Raw genomic sequence first — 25122 nt, 5'->3', positions numbered from 1 at the left:
CTATACAGGGAGTTCTAAAGCCCACAGATCCTCGGTTCGTCCAAACTTGTAGATCAGCGTGCTATAAAAAACAAAACAAAAAGGGAGCAACGTAAGATTTTCCACATTGTACTTTCACAAATTGCCCCATGATATATCTGCAGTAATTGTGGAACGGTAGTTTTGGACAATGGTTTTGCACTGTGGTCCTCTGTAGCTCCGTTGATAGAGCATGGCTCCTACAACACCAGGGTAGAGGGTTTGATTCCCGGGACAACCCATACATAATGACTTACGCATGAATGTAAGTGGCTTTGGATAGAAGTGTCTGTTAAATGGCGTACATTACTGATCTTGCATCCTAATGAAAGGAGCTGTACTGAACACAAATAAAAACAACATGTAAAGTGTTGGTCGCATGTTTCATGAGCTTAAATAAAAGACGTCCGAAATTTTCCATATACACAAAAAGCTAATTTCTCTCAAATTTTGTGCACAAATTTGTTTACATCCCTGTTAGTGAGCATTTCTCCTTGGACAAGATAATCCATCCACCTGACAGGTGTGGCATATCAAGAAGCTGATTAAACAAATTTGATCATTCCACATGTGCACCTTGTGCTGGAGACAATAAAAGGCCACTCTAAAATGTGCAGTTTTGCACATAATGCCACAGATGTCTCATGTTTTGAAGGAGCGTGTAATTGGCATGCTGACTGAAGGAATGTCCACCAGAGCTGTTGCCAGATAATTGAATGTTAATTTCTCTACCATAAGCCGCATCCAACGTCATTTTAGAGAATTTGGCTGTACGTCCAACAGGCCTCACAAACGCAGACCACGTGTAACCACGCCAGCCCAGGACCTTCACATCCGGCTTCTTCACCTGCGGGATCGTCTGACACCAACCACCCGGACAGCTGATGAAACTGTGGGTTAGCACAACCGAAGGATTTCTACACAAACTGTCAGAAACCGTCTCAGAGAAGCTCATCAGCGTGCTCGTCGTCCTCACCAGGGTCTTGACCTGACTGCAGTTTGGTGTCGTAATCGACTTCAGTGGGCAAATACTCACCTTCGATGGCCACTGGCACACTGGAGAAGTGTGCTCTTCATGGATGAATCTCGGTTTCAACTGTACCGGGCAGATGGCAGACAGTGTGTATGGCGTTGTGTGGGCGAGCGGTTTGCTGATGTCAACGTTGTGAACAGAGTGCCCCATGGTAGTGGTGGGGTTATGGTATGGGCAGGCATAAGCTACAGACAACGAACACAATTGCATTTTATCGATGGCAATTTGAATGCACAGAGACACCGTGACGAGATCCTGAGGCCCATTGTTGTGCCATTCATTCAGCTCCATCACCTCATGTTTCAGCATGATAATGCACGGCCACATGTCGCAAGGATCTGTACACAATTCCTGGAAGATGAAAATGTCCCAGTTCTTCCACTCACCAGACATGTCACTCATTGAGCATATTTGGGATGCTCTGAATCGACTTGTACGACAGCGTGTTCCAGTTCCCGCCAATATCCAGCAACGTCGCACAGCCATTGAAGAGGAGTGGGACAACATTCCACAGGCCACAATCAACAGCCTGATCAACTCTATGTGAAGGAGATGTGTCACGCTGCATGAGGAGAATGGTGGGCAGACCAGGTACTGACTGGTTTTCTGATCCACGCCCCTACCTTTTTTTGAAGGTATCTGTGACCAACAGATGCATATCTGTATTCCCAGTCATGTAAAATCCATAGATTAGGGCCTAATGAATGTATTTCAATTGACTGATTTCCTTTATATGAACTGTAACTCAGTAAAATCGTTGAAATTGTTGCATGTTGCGTTTATATTTTTGTTCAGTTGAGTTACTCTAATTTCTTGGTTTCCTCCTGCCTGACAACAGAGTGATACGCAACAGCAGACCAGGTACATGAAATTACACTCGTCACCATATTTTAACAGGTTGTGTACTTACCTGAAAAATATCAAAGCATTCTGAAAGAACACTGCCAGTCCTGGATACACATCTCTCTCTACAAAGACAAAGGGGGAGGGGGAGTTGGTTTAAAAACATCACAGCAGGAAAGGGAACATCATAAAAACACAAGAACTGGGCAGAAGAAGAAGAGAGATGGACAGGACATAACAGTGGGAAACCCATTTCAACCCAGGCACTGCGGAGTGTGCTACACCACTACCTCCACCACTACATCTGACGTGGCTCTGGTATATGCTATTACCAGAAGTAGCCATGCATGCTATTTCTTTTTAAATATTATGTTGATCCTAGAAAAACCTTGAAAGAAATACCTAGTCAAATCACTAAATCAAGAGCAGGGGAGGATCTCAGCCTCCCATCTTACTAAAAGCAATATGGAGGTGAAGAGGTCTTAAATATAGAGTATACTACCTCCACTTCAACCTCCACCACCTCCACTACTACCTCCACCACCTCAACTACTACATCCACTACTACCTCCACCACCACCACTACTACTACTACCTCCACTACTACTACCTCCACATACCTCCACTACTACCTCCACCACTACTACTACCTCCACTACTACCTCCACCACCACCACTACTACTACTACCTCCACTACTACTACCTCCACTACTACCTCCACCAACACCTCCACTACTACTACTACTACCACCAACACCTCTACTACTACCACCTCCACCACTACTACTACCTCCACCTCTACTACTACCACCACCACTACCTCCACTAATACCTCCACCACCACCACCACTACTACATCCACCACTACTACCTCCACCTCTACATACCTCCACTACTACCTCCACATCTACCTCCACTACTACCTCCACCACACCACCTCTACTACTACCTCCACTACTACTACTACTACTACTACTACTACCACCAACACCTCCACTACGACCTCCACCACCACCACCTCTACCTCCACTACTACCTCTACTACTACCTCCACCACCTCTACTACCTCCACTAGCTGAACTAATGAAAGAGTGAGGCCCTGTTCTATTCTGTCCCAACAGGGTGAACAGGAGATAATGAGGGGTTGCAGTGTTCAGGAGAGAGACTGAACAGGAGGAGTAATGAGGGGGTGCAGTGTTCAAGAGAGAGACTGAACAGGAGGAGTAATGAGGGGGTGCAGTGTTCAGGAGAGAGACTGAACAGGAGGAGTAATGAGGGGTTGCAGTGTTCAGGAGAGAGACTGAACAGGAGGGGGTGCAGTGTTCAGGAGAGAGACTGAACAGGGGGAGTAATGAGGGGGTGCAGTGTTCAGGAGAGAGACTGAACAGGAGGAGTAATGAGGGGTTGCAGTGTTCAGGAGAGAGACTGAACAGGAGGGGGTGCAGTGTTCAGGAGAGAGACTGAACAGGAGGGGGTGCAGTGTTCAGGAGAGAGACTGAACAGGAGGAGTAATGAGGGGGTGCAGTGTTCAGGAGAGAGACTGAACAGGAGGAGTGATGAGTCAATAGAAAGGATAGTCAGGAAAGACAGTGACTGGTGACTGATGTGGAATACTGAGGTAGAAGTAGTGGAGAACTGCACTGTATATATCTGGGGACTGCAGAGTGTAAGGAGGAGACTGTAAAATAGTGAGACATTCATGGTGATTGAAACCAACCATCCAGAGTGAATGAAACCAACCATCCAATAGGTTTCTAGCTGATGATCTTAGAGGGGGGTAATATGGAAGGAGCCAAACCATCTGTGTCAGAATGATGAGGTTGTGTCAGAATGATGAGGTTGTGTCAGAATGGTGAGGTTGTGTCAGAATGATGAGGTTGTGTCAGAATGATGAGGTGTGTCAGAATGATGAGGTTGTGTCAGAATGGTGAGGTTGTGTCAGAATGATGAGGTTGTGTCAGAATGATGAGGTTGTGTCAGAATGATGAGGTTGTGTCAGAATGATGAGGTTGTGTCAGAATGATGAGGTTGTGTCAGAATGGTGAGGCTGTGTCAGAATGGTGAGGTTGTGTCAGAATGATGAGGTTGTGTCAGAATGGTGAGGTTGTGTCAGAATGATGAGGCTGTGTCAGAATGGTGAGGTTGTGTCAGAATGATGAGGTTGTGTCAGAATGGTGAGGTTGTGTCAGAATGATGAGGTTGTGTCAGAATGGTGAGGTTGTGTCAGAATGGTGAGGTTGTGTCAGAATGGTGAGGTTGTGTCAGAATGATGAGGTTGTGTCAGAATGGTGAGGCTGTGTCAGAATGATGAGGTTGTGTCAGAATGGTGAGGTTGTGTCAGAATGATGAGGTTGTGTCAGAATGATGAGGTTGTGTCAGAATGGTGAGGCTGTGTTGCGTCAGAATGATGAGGTTGTGTCGCGTCAGTCCATCAGATAACGGGGAATAAACGTATCACTACCAGCCATTAGAGTCAGCAGTACTGTGGCCAGCCAACATGTACTGACACTGACACACATGTATCCGGAAAAGGAAGGATGTAATTTCAGCTGGACTATGAAAGAACCACGTAGAAAGAGAGGGAGAGCGAAATCGAAAGCTATCAGACTCATATCCTCCTAACATATCCAGGAACCACATATCCTCCTAACAGGATCCAGATGGAACCAAACATCATCATGAAACCAATGAACGAGCTCCTGCAGAGTCACAGCAGAGACACACGACTTAAAATAACAACAACCAACCTGTCCTGCCAATGCAGCCCTCCCTGGCTATTAGATACTGCATTGATCCTGGAAAAACACACCAAAAAAAACACACTGTATGGGTGCCTGCCCTGGTCGGTACTGACACCTTCTGCACGTGTGTGTGTGTGTGTGTGTGTGTGTGTCTGTGTGTGTTGCGCACATGAAGAAGGCAATGGTGGAGAAGACTCCACACGTGTGGAAGGCATGGTTCATCTCCTCTTGGGTTGGGCAGGACACCGCTGCATCTATCATGATCCACCAACCAGTGAAAAACAGAGAAAGAGATAGCGAGAGAGAGAGAGACAGAGAGAGACAGAGAGAGACAGAGAGAGACAGAGACAGAGAGAGAGAGAGAGAGACAGAGAGAGAGAGACAGAGAGAGAGAGAGAGACAGAGAGACAGAGAGAGAGAGAGAGAGAGAGAGAGAGAGAGAGAGAGAGAGAGAGAGAGAGAGAGAGAGAGAGAGAGAGAGAATCAAGTTAGTTCATAGGGAGAGGGGTACCAACTAAACAATGTAGGTTTGTAGCGTTGTTCAGTTATTCAATTGAATCTAACAACTTAGGCTGCATCAAATAAGTACATTAAAAGAAAACAAATTAATTAACGCAGCCTAAAATGAACAATGACATTATGCATTCTGTACTGTAGGCTGTCTTGACGGTTTTGATCTTTTTCACTAAATATTCCCTTTGTTAAAGTTGTCATCCTGCCACGTCCCTCTGACAGACAGATTTTTTATGATATTATTTGAGCTCTTCTGTCCCCAACCAAGGAGGGCCTACAGCAGCACCTAGATATTCTGCACAGATTCTGTCAGACCTGGGCCCTAACAGTAGATCTCAGTAAGACAAAATTAATGGCGTTCCAAAAAAGGTCCAGTTGACCAGGACCACAAATACAAATTCCATCTAGACACCGTTGCCCTAGAGCACACAAAAAACGATACATACCTCGGCCTAAACATCAGCGCCACAGGTAACTTCCACAAAGCTGTGAACGATCTGAGAGACAAGGCAAGAAGGGCCTTCTATGCCAACAAAAGGAACATAAAATTCTACATACCAATTAGGATCTGGCTAAAAATACTTGAATCAGTTATAGAACCCATTGCCCTTTATGGTTGTGAGGTCTGGGGTCCGCTCACCAACGAAGAATTCACAAAATGGGACAAACACCAAATTGAGATTCTGCATGCAGAATTCAGCAAAAACATCCTCTGTGTTCAACGTAAAACACCAAATAATGCATGCAGAGCAGAATTAGACTATATGTACAGACTCAGTGAGCATAGCCTTGTTATTGAGAAAGGCCGCCATAGGCAGACCTGGCTCTCAACAGAAGACAGGCTATGTGCACACTGCCCACAAAATGTGCAGCAGCAAGATTTGTTACCTGTTGCCACAAGAAAAGGGCAACCAGTGAAAAACAAACACCATTGTAAATACAACCCATATTTATGTTAATTTATTTTCCCTTTTGTACTTTAACTATTTGCACATAATGATATTTGAAATGGCTTTTGGAGCTTTTGTGAGTGTAATGTTTACTGTTCATTTAGTTTATTGTTTAATTCACTTTTGTTTATTATCTATTTCACTTGCTTTGGCAATGTAAACACATATTTCCCATGCCAATAAAGCCCCTTAAATTGAAATTGAGATAGAGAGACTGCAGGTCTGAGCTAAATTGCCTCAGGGGAGACCAGCCTTACAAATGTGGTCCTCTGTAGCTCAGCTGGTAGAGCACGGCGCTTATAGCGCCAAGGTAGTGGGTTCGATCCCCGGGACCACCCATACAAAAAAATAAAAAATAATTATGCACGCATGACTGTAAGTCGCTTTGGATAAAAGCGTCTGCTAAATGGCATATTATTATACAAAGTCACTGCACCTTGTGCTCTCCCCATGCAATATCCTGCTCAATCTTTAGCCTCCAATGGAAGTGAGAGCAGGAAATTAAATTGAGCTCAGACTGAGAAAAACGTTGAAGGAGTGAAAGCAATTTGCAATTGAAAGTCGATTTGCAATTGCCTGAAGGTATTTTGGAATGAGCAGCACGTCTCTGGCACTCTATGGGGTGAAGTGTCGACCGCTAACCGAATGACACCCAGCAGAGGAGAAAGAACAGAGCTGCATAATCCATGGAGGATGTCACGGTTTCGGCCGAGGCTGCTCCTCCTCCTGGTTCGGGCAGGCTTCGGCGATCGTCGTCCCCGGAGTACTAGCTACCACCGATCTATGTTTCATGTTCGTTTGGTTTTGATGTTGTACACCTGTGTCTTGTTAGTCCTCGTTAGTGTCCTATTTAGTTCTCGTTGGTTGTGTTTGTCTTTGTGTGTGATTGCTCTTCTGTTTTCGTGTTGGAGCTACTTACTTCCCTCCAGTGTTTTGGAGAGGTTTTTCGCACATGTTAGTGCGCCGTTTATTTGACGCCTGTGTGCGCCGTGATTTCGCCTTCGGGCTTATTGTGCTTATTTCTCTACGTGAATATTGCACTAAAGTCTTTTGGACTGAGCCTCTGCGTCCTGCGCTTGATTCATGCACCACACCCACCTTCAGCACCCCTGACAGAATCACACACCAGAATGGAATCAGCAGGATCTGCAGTTACGCCTGAGTCGCTCGAGGAGCATGTCCGTGGGCAAGATGACCAGATACGACAACTGGGGACCGCTCTACAGGACGTCATCAACACCTTGCACCGATGGGAGGCCAGCGGGGTACCCACACCTCCACCTACCCTGCCAACCCCATCGGCCGGTCCACCAGTCCCAGGTCCGGAACCCAGGAGGATTCGGCTCTCGCTCCCGAGGGCGTATGACGGAACAGCTGCCGGGTGTCAGGGGTTCCTCCTGCAGGTGGAGCTCTACCTGGCCACTGTACACCCGGTGCCCTCGGGACACGAGAGCGTTTCCGCCCTCATCTCCTGTCTCACGGGCAAGGCGTTGGAGTGGGCTAACGCTGAGTGGAGGAAGATGGACGCCAATACCATCTCCTACGCCGAGTTCTCCCGTCGCTTCAAGGCCGTGTTCGACCATCCACCTGAGGGCAAAGCGGCGGGGGAGCGTCTAGTCCACCTGAGACAGGGGAGGAGGAGCGCACAGGCGTTTGCTCTAGAGTTCCGGACTCTAGCGGCGGACGCAGGGTGGAATGAACGGGCCCTCATCGACCATTTTCGATGTAGCCTACGGGAGGACGTTCAACGTGAGTTGGCCTGCAGGGATACCCATCTTACCTTCGACCAGTTGGTCGATATGTCCATCCGTCTGGACACCCTGCTGGCCACCCGTGGACGTCCCGAGGGGGGTCCGTCCATTCCGCCCTCCGGCACCTCCGAGCCGAGCCCTATGGAGCTCGGGGGTGCCGGCGCTAGAGAAAGGAGAAGGAGGAGCCCGAGGGGGCCTGTCTCCTGCACCAAGTGCGGTCGTGGAGGGCACACTGCGGCCAGGTGCTGGGGAGGGTTCTCCGGGGGAGAAGACAACAGGCCACGCACTGGGGGGACCTCCCAGGTGAGTAGACGTCCCACTTACCCAGAGCTTTCTGTTGCGCACTTTTGTATACCTGTTTGTTTTCCACAGGTTGCACCTCATTCCCAGCATAAGGCGCTAGTAGATTCAGGCGCAGCTGGGAATTTTGTTGATCGGAAGTTTTGTTTAGATTTAGGGATCCCTCTCCTACCTGTTGACAAACCTTTTCCCGTTCATGCCTTAGATAGCCGCCCGTTGGGGTCGGGGTTGATTAGGGAGATCACAGCGCCACTTAGGATGTGTGCGCAGGGGGGTCATGAAGAGACTATACAGCTGTATCTGATCGACTCTCCTGCGTACCCAGTGGTGCTGGGAATTCCCTGGTTAAGCACCCATAACCCTGCTATTTCGTGGCAACAGAGGGCTCTCGATGGGTGGTCTGCTCAGTGCGAGGGGCGATGTCTGGTTGTTTCCGTGGGGGCGACTTCGGTGGAAAGTCCAAACCAAGTGCCCGCACTGCACATTCCGCCTGAATATGGGGATTTAGCTCTCGTGTTTAGTAAAACTAGGGCGACGCAGTTGCCTCCTCATAGACAGGGGGATTGTGCGATTGATCTCCAGGCAGGAGCAGCGCTCCCACGGAGCCATGTGTATCCTTTGTCTCAAGAGGAGAGAAAAGCTATGGAGACTTACATAGCCGAATCTTTGATACAGGGATACATTCGGCCCTCCACTTCTCCCGCCTCCTCGAGCTTCTTTTTTGTGAAGAAGAAAGATGGAGGGTTGCGCCCGTGCATTGATTACCGTGGTCTCAATCAGATTACTGTGAAGTACAGTTATCCACTCCCTCTGATTGCGACCATGACGGAGTCATTGCATGGAGCGCGGTTTTTCACAAAATTGGATCTCAGGAGCGCGTATAACTTGGTGCGCATTAGGGAGGGCGATGAATGGAAGACAGCGTTTAGTACCACGTCAGGTCATTTCGAGTATCTTGTCATGCCATATGGGTTGATGAATGCTCCATCAGTCTTCCAATCCTTCGTAGATGACATTTTCCGGGATATGCAGGGACAAGGGGTGGTCGTGTACATTGATGATATTCTGGTGTACTCGTCTACCCGAGCCGAGCATGTAACCCTGGTGCGTCGTGTATTGAGGAGGCTGTTGGAGCACGACCTATATGTCAAGGCAGAGAAATGTCTGTTTTTCCAGGAGTCGGTCTCCTTTTTGGGTTATCGGTTGTCCGCGTCAGGGGTGAGAATGGAGGTGGATCGTGTGTCCGCTGTGCGAAATTGGCAAACCCCAACCACTGTAAAAGAGGTGCAGCAGTTCTTGGGCTTTGCGAATTACTACCGGAGGTTTATCCGGGGTTTTGGACAGGTGGCATCTCCCATCACGTCCCTTCTGAAAGGGGGTCCGGTGCGCCTGCAGTGGTCAGCTGAGGCGGACAGGGCCTTTGGGAGACTGAAGGACCTGTTTACGTCGGCTCCGGTGCTGGCGCATCCGGACCCCGCATTACCCTTTCAGGTCGAGGTGGACGCGTCTGAGGCAGGTATAGGGGCCGTTCTCTCTCAACGGTCCGGCACGCCACCTAAACTCCGCCCCTGTGCTTTTTACTCTAAAAAGCTCAGCCCGGCGGAGCGTAACTATGACGTTGGGGACAGGGAGCTGTTAGCTGTAGTTCAAGCCCTTAAGGTGTGGAGGCATTGGCTTGAGGGGGCTCAACACCCTTTCCTCATTTTGACTGACCATCGGAACCTGGAGTACATCCGGGCAGCGAGGAGACTGAACCCTCGCCAGGCTCGATGGAGTATGTTTCTCACCAGGTTCGTATTTAAAATCACGTACATCCCTGGGTCCCAGAATGGTAAGGCAGATGCGCTGTCCCGGCGGTATGACACGGAGGAGAGGTCCGTTGAGCCTACTCCCATACTACCGGAGTCTTGCCTTGTGGCACCGGTGGTGTGGGAGGTCGATGCCGAAATCGAGCGAGCGTTGCGTACCGACCCCAGCCCTCCACAGTGTCCTGAGGGTCGGAAGTACGTTCCGCTCGAGATTCGGGATCGACTCATTTACTGGGCTCACACGTCCCCCTCCTCTGGACATCCGGGTATTGGCCGGACAGTGCATTGCCTTAGCACTAAATACTGGTGGCCTACTTTGGCTAGGGATGTGAGGGTTTATGTCTCCTCCTGCTCGGTGTGCGCCCAGTGTAAGGCGCCCCGACATCTGCCCAGGGGTAAGTTACAACCCCTGCCCGTTCCACAACGACCATGGTCCCACCTCTCGGTGGATTTTGTGACAGACCTTCCCCTCTCTCAGGGGAATACCACCATCCTGGTCGTTGTGGACCGGTTCTCTAAGGCCTGTCGTCTTCTCCCTATGTCGGGTCTTCCTACTGCCCTACAGACCGCTGAGGCCCTATTTACCCACGTCTTCCGGCATTACGGGGTGCCCGAGGATATAGTGTCTGATCGAGGCCCCCAGTTTACCTCCCGTGTTTGGAGAGCGTTCATGGAGCGTTTGGGGGTCTCGGTTAGCCTTACCTCAGGGTACCACCCGGAGAGTAAGGGGCAGGTAGAACGTGTCAACCAGGATGTGGGTAGGCTTCTGAGGTCGTATTGCCAGGACCGGCCTGAGGAGTGGGCACGGTACATTCCCTGGGCCGAGATGGCCCAGAACTCTCTCCGCCACTCCTCTACCAACCTAACCCCCTTCCAATGTGTATTAGGTTACCAGCCGGTTCTGGCACCGTGGCAGCAGAGCCAGATCGAGGCCCCTGCGGTGGATGATTGGATGAGGCGCTCGGAAGAGACGTGGAACGCTGCCCACGTCCACCTGCAGCGGGCCGTCCTTCGTCACAAGGCGAGCACCGATCTCCACCGCAGTGAGGGGCCGGTGTACGCACCCGGAGATCGAGTCTGGCTCTCTACCAGAAACCTACCCCTCCGCCTGCCCTGCCGGAAGCTGGGTCGGCGGTTTGTGGGGCCCTTTAAAGTCCTGAGAAGATTGAACGAGGTGTGTTATAGGTTACATCTACCTGTTGAGTATAAGAATATTAACCCCTCGTTCCATGTGTCTCTTCTCAGGCCGGTGGTAGCTGGTCCACTCCAGGACAATGAGATAGGAGAGACTCCTCCGCCCCCACTGGACATCGAGGGGGCTCCGGCGTACACCGTTCGGTCCATCTTGGACTCCAGACGCCGGATGGGGGGTCTCCAGTATCTTGTGGAGTGGGAGGGGTACGGCCCGGAGGAGCGGTGCTGGGTGCCGCGGAGGGACATCCTAGACCCATCTCTCCTGTCGGAGTTCCACCGGGACCATCCCGCGCGCCCTCCTCCTCCTCCTGGTTCGGGCAGGCTTCGGCGGTCGTCGTCCCCGGAGTACTAGCTACCACCGATCTATGTTTCATGTTCGTTTGGTTTTGTCTTGATGTTGTACACCTGTGTCTTGTTAGTGTCCTATTTAGTTCTCGTTGGTTGTGTTTGTCTTTGTGTGTGATTGCTCTTATGTTTTCGTGTTGGAGCTACTTACTTCCCTCCAGTGTTTTGGAGAGGTTTTTCGCACATGTTAGTGCGCCGTTTATTTGACGCCTGTGTGCGCCGTGATTTCGCCTTCGGGCTTATTGTGCTTATTTCTCTACGTGAATATTGCACTAAAGTCTTTTGGACTGAGCCTCTGCGTCCTGCGCTTGATTCATGCACCACACCCACCTTCAGCACCCCTGACAGAGGAGGTCATTACCTATCCACTTCTGATGATTGAGATTGAAAACAAGAACCAAAAGAACTCAAGCTGTGCGACAGAATGGCTTTTAAAGTCTCTCTGTCTTTACAATCAATGGTCACTTTGCTTTGATTGCTCTGTGACAAGATTGTCACGTCTGGGCAATTCCATGGTAACAGAGTGATGCTGAGACTCAGATTTTTCACTTTAAAATATATGGGTTCTGGGTTCAACACATGGGGGCATTTCCCCCCAGGGGATTTTTTTTTTTTTTTAACAATTGCTGTAAAATGGTTGTTTCTGGTGAATTTAGTGATAAATTGGTCCAATTATTATTAGGTATTTTCTGCATATGCATTGTTCTTTCGAAGGCCAAACTGACCATTGGTGGGTGTGGCCAAAGACCTCTGTTTTCATGTCATCTGACCATAGCAGCGCCTGGAGTTTGCTAAATGGCATTTTCACTTGGAACCGGTGCTATGGTAATATGACACAAAAAACAGAGGTCTTTGGCCATGCATACCAGTGGTGGGTTTGGCCTTCGAAAAAAACTATGCATATGTAGAAAATACCTAATCCCTACTGTAAAATATGGTGGTGGATCTTTGATGTTATGGGGCTATTTTGATTCCACTGGTCGTAGGGCCCTCGTTAAAGATCAACAGAATCATGAACTTTACCAAGTACCAGGACATTTTAACCAAGAAACTTGGTCGCAAGTGGATATTCCAGCAAGACGACAACCCCAAGCACACATCACAATCCACAAAAAAAAGGTTAATTGACCACAAAATCAACAGTTTGCAATGGCCATCTGTCTCCGGACTTAAAGCCCATTGAAAACATGTGGTTTTTATTTATTTTTTATTTCACCTTTATTTAACCAGGTAAGCCAGTTGAGAACAAGTTCTCATTTACAACTGCGACCTGGCCAAGATAAAGCAAAGCAGTGCGATAAAAACAACACAGAGTTACATATGGGGTAAAAAACATAAAGTCAAAAATACAACAGAAAATATATATACAGTGTGTGCAAATGTAGCAAGTTATGGAGGTAAGGCAATAAATAGGCTATAGTGCAAAATAATTACAATAGTATTAACACTGGAATGCTAGATGTGCAAGAGATTATGTGCAAATAGAGATACTGGGGTGCAAAAGAGCAAAATAAATAACAATATAGGGATGAGGTAGTTGGGTGGGCTAATTTCAGATGGGCTGTGTACAGGTGCAGTGATCGGTAAGGTGCTCTGACAACTGATGCTTAAAGTTAGTGAGGGAGATAAGAGTCTCCAGCTTCAGAGATTTTTGCAATTCGTTCCAGTCATTGGCAGCAGAGAACTGGAAGGAATGGCGGCCAAAGGAGGTGTTGGCTTTGGGAATGACCAGTGAGATATACCTGCTGGAGCGCAGACTACGGGTGGGTGCTGCTATGGTGACCAATGAGCTAAGATAAGGCGGGGATTTGCCTAGCAGTGATTTATAGATGGCCTGGAGCCAGTGGGTTTGACGACGAACATGTAGTGAGGACCAGCCAACAAGAGCGTACAGGTCACAGTGGTGGGTAGCGTATGGGGCTTTGGAGACAAAACGGATGGCACTGTGATAGACTACATCCAATTTGCTGAGTAGAGTGTTGGAGGCTATTTTGTAAATGACATCGCCGAAGTCAAGGATCGGTAGGATAGTCAGTTTTACGAGGGCATGTTTGGCAGCATGAGTGAAGGAGGCTTTGTTGCGAAATAGGAAGCCGATTCTAGATTTAACTTTGGATTGGAGATTCTTTATGTGAGTCTGGAAGGAGAGTTTACAGTCTAACCAGACACCTAGGTATTTGTAGTTGTCCACATACTCTAGGTCAGACCCGTCAATAGTGGTGATTCTAGTCGGGTGGGCGGGTGCCAGCAGCGTTCGATTGAAAAGCATGCATTTAGTTTTACTAGTGTTTAAGAGCAGTTGGAGGCTACTGAAGGAGTGTTGTATGGCATTGAAGCTCGTTTGGAGGTTTGTTAACACAGTGTCCAATGAAGGGCCAGATGTATACAAAATGGTGTCGTCTGCGTAGAGGTGGATCTGAGAGTCACCAGCAGCAAGAGCGACATCATTGATATACACGGAGAAAAGTGTCGGCCCAAGAATTGAACCCTGTGGCACCCCCATAGATACTGCCATAGGTCCAGACAACAGGCCCTCCGATTTGACACACTGAACTCTATCTGAGAAGTAGTTGGTGAACCAGGCGAGGCAGTCATTTGAGAAACCAAGGCTATTTAGTCTGCCAATAAGAATGCGGTGGTTGACAGAGTCGAAAGCCTTGGCCAGGTCGATGAAGACGGCTGCACAGTACTGTCTATTATCAATCGCGGTTATAATATCGTTTAGGACCTTGAGCGTGGCTGAAGTGCACCCATGACCAGCTCGGAAACCGGATTGCATAGCGGAGAAGGTACGGTGGTATTCGAAATGGTCGGTGATCTGTTTGTTAACTTGGCTTTCAAATACTTTCGAAAGGCAGGGCAGGATGGATATAGGTCTGTAGCAGTTTGGATCTAGAGTGTCACCCCCTTTGAAGAGGGGGATGACCGCGGCAGCTTTCCAATCTCTGGGGATCTCAGACGTTATGAAAGAGAGGTTGAACAGACTAGTAATAGGGGTTGCGACAATTTCGGCGGCTAGTTTTAGAAAGAAAGGGTCCAGATTGTCTAGCCCAGCTGATTTGTAGGGGTCCAGATTTTGCAGCTCTTTCAAAACGTCAGCTGTCTGAATTTGTGTGAAGGAGAAGCGGGGGGGGCATGGGCAAGTTTCAGCGGAGGGTGCAGAGTTGGTGGCCGGGGTAGTGGTAGCCAGATGGAAAGCATGGCCAGCTGTAGCAAAATGCTTGTTGAAATTCTCGATTATTGTAGATTTATCAGTGGTGATAGTGTTTCCTAGCCTCAGTGCAGTGGGCAACTGGGAGGAAGTGCTCTTATTCTCCATGGACTTTACAGTGTCCCAAAACTTTTTGGAGTTAGTGCTACAGGATGCAAATTTCTGTTTGAAAAAGTTTGCCTTTGCTTTCCTGACTGCTTGTGTATATTGGTTCCTAACTTCCCTGAAAAGTTGCATATCGCATATCGTTTGAATTGAAGAGGGTAGTCCATAAGCGCAGACTAAGGATATCAAGGATCTGGAAAGATTCTGTATATTCAATGTGTTCTCCAATCTCATAAATCATTTTAGAAAAAGCCTCTGTGTTGTTATCCTCGCAAGGGGATGGTTCTGGAGTCGATGCACTTACTGATGAAGCCGGTGACTGAGGTGGTATACTCCTCAATGCCATTGGATGAATCACGGAACATATTCCAGTCTGTGCTAGCAAAACAGTCCTGTAGCGTAGCATCTGTGTCATCTGACCACTTCCGTATTGAGCGAGTCACTGGTACTTCCTGCTTTAGTTTTTGCTTGTAAGCAGGAATCAGGAGGAAAAAATGATGGTCAGATTTGACAAATGGAGGGCGAGGGAGAGCTTTGTATGCGTCTCTGTGTGTGGAGTAAAGGTGGTCTAGAGTTTTTTTTCCTCTGGTTGCACATGTGACATGCTGGTAGAAATGAGTTAAAACGGATTGAAGTTTGTCTGCATTAAAGTCCCCTGCCACTGGGAACGCCGCTTCTGGATGAGCATTTTCTTGTTTACTTATGGCCTTATACAGCTCTTTGAGTGCGGTCTTAATGCCAGCATTGGTTTGTGGTGGTAAATAGACGGCTACGAATAATATAGATGAGAACTCTCTTGGTAGATAGTGTGGCCTACAGCTTATCATGAGGTACTCTACCTCAGACTTCTTTAATATTAGACATCGCGCACCAGCTGTTATTGACAAATAGACCCTCATCTTACCAGACGTAGCTGCTCTGTCCTGCCGATGCGATGGAAAACCCAGCCAGCTCTATATTATCCGTGTCGTCGTTCAGCCACGTCTCGGTGAAACATAAGATATTACAGTTTTTAATGTCCCGTAGTGAAAGCCTATCAGTGCCGCTGAGGTTTGAGAATGTTTAGCCTGGAGAAGTACAGAAGGCGCCTGTTTCTCAAAACTAGACACTCTAATGTATTTGTCCTCTTGCTCAGTTGTGCACTGGGGGCCTCCCACTCCTCTTTCTATTCTGGTTAGAGCCAGTTTACGCTGTTCTGTGAAGGGAGTAGTACACAGCGTTGTACGAGATCTTCAGTTTCTTGGCAATTTCTCACATGGAATAGCCTTCATTTCTCAGAACAAGAATAGACTGACGAGTTTCAGAAGAAAGTTATTTGTTTCTGGCCATTTTGAGCATGTAATCGAACCCACAATTGCTGATGCTCCAGATACTCAACTAGTCTTAAGTAGGCCAGTTTTATTGCTTCTTTAATCAGCACAACAGTTTTCAGCTGTGCTAACATAATTGCAAAAGGGTTTTCTAATGATCAATTAGCCTTTTTAAATGATAAACTTGGATTAGCAAACACAACGTGCCATTGGAACACAGGACTGATGGTTGCTGATAATGGGCCTCTGTACGCCTATTTAGATATTCCATTAAAAATCAGCAGTTTCCAGCTACAATAGCCATTTACAACATTAACAATGTCTACACTGTATTTCTGATCAATTTGATGTTATTTTAATGGACAAAAAATATGCTTTTCTTTCAAAAACAAGAACATTTCTAAGTGACCCCAAACTTTTGAAAGGTAATGTGTGTGTGTGTGTGTGTGTGTGTGTCTCTGTATGTATGTATGTATGTATGTATGTATGTATGTATGTATGTATACATATACACACACACACACACACACACACATACACACACACACACACAGTACCAGTCAAACGTTTGGACACACCTACTCATTCCAGGGTTTTTCTTAATTTTTTACTATTTTCTACATTGTAGAATAATAGTGAAGAAATCAAAACTATGAAATAACACATATGGAATCATGTAGTAACCAAAAAAGTGTTAAACAAATCAAAATATATGTTATATTTGAGATTCTTCAAATAGCCACCCTTTGCCTTAATGACAGCTGTCAACGCGTGCTGTAGGTGGGTGCAGTGGTGGAATCAAACGCAGGACACCGACGGATAGTCCAACAGACTTTAGTAATCGCCAAACACGGAAATAGGACAACTCTTGCCCGAAGGCGAAATACGCACGAAGGCGCACAAAACAAAAGCGCACAAAACAGGTGCGTAATACTCCAACGCAGTGGAGGGAAGCTCAACCGAGCGAAATACAAGAATGAAGCCCTACACACGACTGACCAAAATCAATAACACACAACACTAGACAAACACAACGAGAAACTTATAGAACACTAATTACGCTAAACGAGAACAGGTGTGACAACAAACAGACAAAAGCAAACGAACATGAAACATACAACGGTGGCAGCTAGTATTCCGGAGACAACGAACGCCGAAGCCTGCCCGAACAAGGGAGAGAGGCAGCCTCGGCCGAAACAGCTTTGCACATTCTTGGCATTCTCTCAACCAGCTTCATGAGGTAGTCACCTGGAATGCATTTCAATTAACAGGTGTGCCTTGTTAAAAGTGAATTTGTGGAATTTCTTTCCTTCTTATTGCGTTTGAGCCAATCAGTTGTGTTGTGACAAGGTAGGGGTGGTATACAGAAGATAGCCTATTTGGTAAAATACCAATTCCATATTATGGCAAGAAGAGCTCAAATAAGCAAAGAGAAACGACAGTCCATCATTACATTAAGACATGAAGGTCAGTCGCAAAAACCATCAAGCGCTATGATGAAACTGGCTCTCATGAGGACCGCCACAGGAAAGGAAGACCCAGCGTTACCTCTGCTGCAGAGGATAAGTTCATTAGTATAACTGCACCTCAGATTGCAGCTCTAATAAATGATTCACAGAGTTCAAGTAACAGACACATCTCAACATCAACTGTTCAGAGGAGACTGCGTGACTCAGGCCTTCATGGTCCAATTCCTGCAAAGAAACCACTACTAAAGGACACCAATAATAAGAAGAGATTTGCTTGGGCCAAGAAACACGAGCAATGCACATTAGACCGGTGGAAATGTGTCCTTGGTTCTGATGAGTCCAAATTTGAGATTTTTGGTTCCAGCCGTCGTGTCTTTGTGAGACGCAGAGTAGGTGAAGAGACGACCTCTGCATGTGTGGTTCCCATCGTGAAGCATGGAGGAGGTGTGATACTGTTGGGGTGCTCATGCTTTTTATTGTAATTGTGGGGGGGGGGGCATAGTGCAGCATTTGATGGATACCAGGTGCAGAGAAAGGCTCAGAGATATAGAATGAGTCATGATGTATCGTATGCATAGGCTGTAAAACAGAATGGTGGAACTAAAGTGTGGAATGATGGAGCTTCCATGGATGTTCCTGTACTAAGTGGACCTACTGTTGGGGCTGATGTTTCTGCTGGTCCTGGTATGGTTTCGAGACCTGTTCAGAAATGTTGCGCTCATGAATGTGCTTTGTCAAAGTACCCTTTGATAGTGAATAAAGTAAATTTCATAGCTTTCATTGGTAAGGTTATCAACACTACTCAGGTTGTGGAAAGCAGAAATGCCAGGTTGAAGGTTATTGTGGATAAGGCAAAATAGTTATTGGGGGTAACAGATGTTACTGTTGAAATGGTTGTAGACATGCTGAACAATCCTAAGGGTGGATTGTTTCAGCATGATATAGATAAAGTTTAATGGGTTGGGGTGCTTGGGAGGGTTTTTATTTTAAGTTAGTACTTAGTAGTACAGAATTAGGCAGACCATGATTGATCTCCAGCACCTTAAATGTTTGTTTGCGGACCGCCATGATGTCATAGAAAATGACGACGACTCTCATAAAAAGGGGGCGTGTCTGTAGCACAGTACATCTCACACTCTGGGGTAATGTGATGGGCTGTCACTGTTAAGAAAAGGAGTCCGCATGCTTCAGTTCGGCTGGCGCCTAGCCGAACGAGTGTTCTCGCATACTCCGTTAAACTACGTTCGCTTGAAAAACGCGGGGAAAAAAGTGGCAATAGTACTGTTTGTCCATCTTGAGACGCCGTAGCCAGTATACACTTCCTCAAAATAGTCAGAATTGATCTAAGATAACTCAAGAAATCTGCCATTAATTTAGACGTTTTTGCCTTAGAGATCTTAGTTGTGCAATGTTACATCTAAGCCAATTTGTAAGTCGCTCTGGATAAGAGCGTCTGCTAAATGATGTAAATGTAAGATTTTTGGTGCAGTATTTTTCAACGATAAAATGTGCATGAAAACTAGTCTCTCGGATGACAAAGAAATACTTGATTGAAGAATCCCTATTGTTGACCAATCACCGACGAAGGGGCGTATACTTCAGCTCCGAACTTCGGCTTGCCTCCAAAACAATTGCAGTGTGCCCGAACCATTCCAACCAACCCCACCATTCTCAACCACCGTGAATGGGCGGATATCCGCATAGCCTACCTATCGCGCTAGTAATTTCTTTGGCCTGGTCAGAATGAGCTGCCTTCGAATGCTTGAATGCAGAGGGGAGATTATGTTGTTTCTTTGCATTTCCGTTTTGCTCCGGTATACTGGGGTGATGTCGGTGTACGTGTGTCGACATATGAGGTGTTGGCAGCTGCATAGGCTATTCTCGTTGAGCGTGGCGACATACTGTTAATGTTTTATACACAACCCTCTGTCCATCATCGTTGTAATCTACTGAGAAGCCAAAATGTTCCCAAACTGGAGATTTAAAAGATGATGGAGGATCTTCGAATTCTGGTTTATCGACCCCATCAATCAACATCGTACAAAACTAGTTCCCGGCTGCGCCTCACAAAAGGACAGTTTGAAATGCGCCAATTAATATTAGAATTTTGATTACAACGTGTGCATACACTTCCTCAAAATAGTCCGAATTGATCTAAGAGAACTCAAGAAATCTGTCATTAATTTAGACGTTGTTGCCTTAGAGATCTTAGTCACGCAATAGTTTTGTACGATGGAATAGCCTGAAATGTTTTTGTTAGCTCAGATTTCCTCAAGAGGCATAGGCCTACAACTCAGCCTTTAGACCTAGTGTTTTTATTGTGTCAAGATATTTGTATGTATTGATTTGGGTTCACAGTGCAGACCGAGCCGAGGTCCCTGTACCGAACGGTTCAGTATGAATACAGTTACAGCACCAGCTATCAATAAATAGGCTGAAGCATGGGGTTGCCCATATGTGTTTGTGCTTATCATTATAAAATTGGTCATTTAGCAGACGCTCTTATCCAGAGCGACTTACAGGAGCAATTAGGGTTAAGTGCCTTGCTCAAGGGCACATCGACAGGTTTTTCACCTAGTCGGCTCGGGGATTAGAACCAGCGACCATTCGGTTACTGGCACAACGCTCTTAACCACTAAGCTACCTGCCGCCCCATTATCTAGATCATTGCTTCCCAAACTTTTTCTGCCATAACAAAAGGGTTGAATACTTATTGACTCAAGACATTTCAGCTTTTCACTTTTTAATTAATTTATAAACATTTCTAAAAACATAATTCCACTTTGACATTATGGGCTATTGTGTGTGTAGATCAGTGACACAAAATCTAAATGTAATACATTTTAAAATTCAGACTGCAACAAAATCTGGAAACAGTCAAGGGGTGTGAATACTATCTGAAGGCATTGTAGTTAATAAATTAGCCTTTTGTAAAATGAGGAAATGAGTAGCACTGTGTGATGCAAAGACACAGAAAGCTAGTAGCATCCTGGTGCTTTAGAGTGGGGGGAAAAAATCCTCATGGTATATTGTTGAGGGGGTCAAATTGAGTCGTCAACTTTCAGAAGAGGCAACGGCTCAGGAATGTGGGTGTGTGCGTTTGTCTACCACTTTGTGTAGCCTTTAGCGATGATGCTAATGTAATGACAACCGTCTTCTGGTAGATGGAAAGGTTCCCAAAAACCTTTTAGATTAAATGTTAACTACAAAAGTAGCCTATGCCTTCCTGGCAGAATTAATACCACGATTTGGTATCAATCCAGCGGCCATTTGTTTAGCAAACTATGCAATCACATACGTACTACAGATACAGTAGATTTACATTTACGTCATTTAGCAGACCAGAGGTGGATGAACGTAGTGCCCTCGTTTGGGTGTAGGGTCTGATCAGAGCCTGAAGGTAAGGAGGTGCCGTTCCCCTCGCAGCTCCGTAGGCAAGCACCATGGTCTTGTAGTAGATGCGAGCCTCAACTGGAAGCCAGTGGAGTGTGCGGAGGAGCGGGGGTGACATGAGAGAATTTGGGAAGGTTGAACACCAGACGGGCTGCAGCGTTCTGGATAAGTTGTAGGGGTTTAATGGCACAGGCAGGGAGCCCAGCCAACAGCGAGTTGCAGTAATCCAGACGGGAGATGATAAATGCCTGGATTAGGACCTGTGCCGCTTCCTGTGTAAGGTAGGGTCGTACTCTGCGAATGTTGTAGAGCATGAACCTGCAGGATCGGATCACCGCCTTGATGTTAGCGGAGAACGACAGGGTGTTGTCCAGGGTCACGCCAAGGTTCTTTGCACTCTGGGAGGAGGACACAATGGAGTTGTCAACTGTGATGGCGAGATCATGGAGCGAGCAGTCCTTCCCCGGAGGTTCAGCTTGAGGTGGTGATCCGACATCCACACTGATATGTCTGCCAGACATGCAGAGATGCGATTCGCCACCTGGTTATCAGAAGGGGGAAAGGAGAAAATTAATTGTGTGTCTTCTGCATAGCAATGATAGGAGAGACCATGTGAGGATATGACCGAGCCACTGGGGAACACCAGTGGTGAGAGCACGTGGTGCAGAGACAGATTCTCGCCACGCCACCTGGTAGGAGCGACCTGTCAGGTAGGACGCAATCCAAGAGTGAGCAGCGCCGGAGATGCCCAACTCGTAGAGGGTGGAGAGGAGGATCTGATGGTTCACAGTATCAAAGGCAGCAGATAGGTCTAGAAGGATAAGAGCAGAGGAGAGAGAGTTAGCTTTAGCAGTGCGGAGAGCCTCCGTGACACAAAGAGCAGTCTCAGTTGAATGACCAGTCTTGAAACCTGACTGGTTTAGATCAAGAAGGTCATTCTGAGAGAGATAGCAAGAGAGTTGGCTAAAGACGGCACGCTCAAGAGTTTTGGAGAGAAAATAAAGAAGGGACCTACATGACCAAAAGTATGTGGACACCTGCTTGTCAAACCTCTTATTCCAAAATCATGGGCATTAATATGGAGTTGGTCCCCTCTTTGCTGCTATAACAGCCTCCACTCTTCTGGGAAGGCTTTCCACTAGATGTTGGAACACTGCTGCGGGGACTTGCTCCCATTCAGCCACAAGAGCATTAGTGAGGTCGGACACTGAAGTTGGGCGATTAGGCCTGGCTCGCAGTCGGCGTTCCAATTCATCCCAAAGGTGTTCGATGGGATTGAGGTCAGGGCTCTGTGCAGGCCAGTCAAGTTCTTCCACACCGATCTCGACAAACCATTTCTGTATGGACCTCGCTTTGTGCACAGGGGCAATGTCATGCTGAAACAGGAAAGGGACTTCCCCAAACTGTTGCCACAAAGGTGGAAGCCCAGAATCGTCTAGAATGTCATTGTATTCTGTAGCATTAAGATTTCCCTTTACTGGAACTAAGGGGCCTAGCCCAAACCATGAACAACAGCCTCAGACCATTATTCCTCCTCCACCAATTTTTACCGTTGATGCTCCTAGACGTTTCCACTTCACAATAACAGCAAATAGTTGACCGGGGCAGCTCTAGCAGGGCAGAAATTTGACAAACTGACTTGTTGGAAAAGTGGCATCCTATGACGGTGCCATGTTGAAAGTCACTGAGCTCTTCAGTAAGACCATTCTACTGCCAATGTGTGTCTATGGAGATTGCATGTCTGTGTGCTCGATTTTATACACCTGTCAGCAACGGGTGTGGCTGAATCCACTAATTTGAAGGGGTGTCCACATACTTTTGTATTTATAGTGTACATTGCTAACCAGACAATGGTCTCTGGCTGGTGCGCAATTGAATTAAAGGCTTAACTACACCCAAAGTTCTTACGACTTTTTCCCAGATCTCCAAAGTGGTCTCCTGATGTGGTTTAACCATTGACGTGGACTTAAAAACATCACATTGTTGTTTTTCAATTTATATAGTGTGACTGAGAGCAAAAAATTATAAACGGAAACCCTGAAAAAAACAAATGGAGAAACGGAATTTGGGGAAAAACTCAACGGAATCAGGCAAGAAATAAAACAGATTTTATAGAGATGGCTATAAAAGTAGTCCTTGTGCATAGAGTTGTATGTAGTTTTTTTTAAACGTTTTTAAAATCATTGATTTTTGTTTGACAACTGCCAAAATAAAGGAAACACCAACATAAAGTGTCTTAACAGGGCGTTGGGCCACCACGAGCCACCAGAACAGCTTCAATGCAACCTGGGTATAGATTCTACAAGTGTCTGGAACTCTATTGGAGGGATGCGACACCATTCTTCCACGAGAAATTCCATCATTTGGTGTTTTGTTGATGGTGGTGGAAAACGCTGTCTAAGGTGTGGCTCCGGAAACTCCCATAAGTGTTCAATTGGGTTGAGATTGGTGACACACACATCCTTTAATTACACCCCCTATGAGACCCCGCTTTCAAAGTCACCGAGATCTCTTCTTCTAGACATGGCAACAAAAATAATTGGCCGTTTTTATACATTACCCTAAGCATGATAGGATGTCAATTGCTTAATTAACTCAGTAACCACACCTCTGTGGAAATACCTGCTTTCAATATACTTTGTATCACTCATTTACACAAATATTTCCTGTATTTTGGCAGTTAGCTGTACATTTAAAAGTGAAAAAAATCTTATTTCAATGTTCAGAGGCAGATTTCATGTCAAAAGAGTTGCCTGGGCACCAGCATGTCTTTACTATTTAATTATATTGTTGTTTTATTGCCAGGATCTGTAGTCTCTCTCTCGCTCTCATATACACACACACACACACACACACACAAACTTCCTTGCTCCATCACTCACCAGAACTCCGGTAACGATGGATGCCACAGTATTCCTCCTCTCCCCCCATTCAACGCACTCACACTCCTGCATGCGGAAATTGTCCAGGAACCCAGCCATCTTCAGGCCTTCCAACACCTGTGGTCTAACCTGCTGTGTTCTCAGTCACTCTCTTATTTATATGTTGTGAAATTGTTAAGATATTACTTGTTAGATATTACTAAACTGTCGGAGCTAGAAACACAAGCATTTCGCTACATCCGCTATAACATCTGCTAAACACGTATATGGGACAAATAAAATTTGATTTGATGTTCCTCAGGTCCATGTGGTGTAACCTGCTGTGGTCTCTGGTCAACCAGGTAGGTAAGGGTCATGCCCGGTCCCGCTGGTGTCCTCAGGCTGTTGCCACTGACACAGATTAGGCAGTAGTGCTGGTTATGTGCACTTGACCCTCTGGGTTTGGCCTTTCAATCAATCTAGAAAGACAATAATTAACTCCAAATGTACCTCAAGCTCCTACACTTGACCTAGCTAGGTCTAGGTCACCATGCCCTTTAGTCTAGGTGGAACTTTCTACACAATGTTTGCCTATCCACGATCCAATCCTTTCAGAATCAGATGTATCCCTTGGGCTCTTTAGCAAGGAATCTGGGCAGCGTGGGAATAGCACAGCCAATGTGACAACAATAAGTGCCAGCTAACGTTAGATAGCTACAGATGTTTGCCGTTATCAGCTGCCTACTGTGGTGTTATATCCATATTGCATCCTGATTGGCCATACACTAATGAGGGTCTCTGGGGAAAGTAGGGGTTCATGAGGAAAGCATCTCTCTCTCGGGTGGCTTGTAATGTGAAGCAACGTCAAGTTAGCAATACATGTGCCTTCATAAAGATACACCGTTAGTAGTTATTTTCTCACATACAGACAAGTTTGATTACACGACACCTACTTGACTAGCTGAGAAAGCTACTGTTAGCTAGCTAAGACTACAAAGCTAGCCATATGAGTAACACGTGAAACCTACACTGCGAACTCTAAACAGATATTTAGTGACAAGGTTTGGTGTTCATCTAGTTAACTAGCTAAACTTAGAAAACTAGCTAACTAACGTTACGTTAGCAGCTAGCTAGCGCTGATGCAGTGTCTCTGCTCCCATCTATCCGACAGCCAGGTGCTTATTCTGGCAACAACGGGGCATAAATGTTTCGAATTAATTAAATGACTCGTAGAAATGTTTCATTTTTTCTCACCTCAATGGTACCGTTATCAGTT

At 46.5% G+C, this 25122-nt stretch overlaps 1 protein-coding gene across 1 annotated transcript; it reads right to left on the bottom strand.

The window, feature by feature from the left end:
* On the bottom strand, positions 1-24032 carry LOC311143862 (transmembrane protein 50B-like; the record flags this gene model as incomplete). Its single annotated transcript, XM_084179736.1, has 5 exons — positions 23868-24032; positions 4719-4918; positions 4563-4594; positions 1962-2019; positions 1-61 (listed from the first exon to the last, which is right to left on the bottom strand). Exons 1-5 carry the CDS (start codon positions 23964-23966, stop codon positions 1-3), a joined length of 450 nt encoding a protein of 149 aa, XP_084035862.1. The 5' UTR covers positions 23967-24032.
* Between the last annotated feature and the right edge of the window lie 1090 nt (positions 24033-25122).

The sequence above is a fragment of the Coregonus lavaretus genome, assembly GCF_964263955.1.
Source record: "Coregonus lavaretus genome assembly, chromosome: 16".
In the NCBI taxonomy this organism is placed as follows: Eukaryota; Metazoa; Chordata; class Actinopteri; order Salmoniformes; family Salmonidae; genus Coregonus; species Coregonus lavaretus.
Note: the sequence above shows the minus strand (reverse complement) of the source record. Positions and strands in the feature narration are given on the sequence as shown.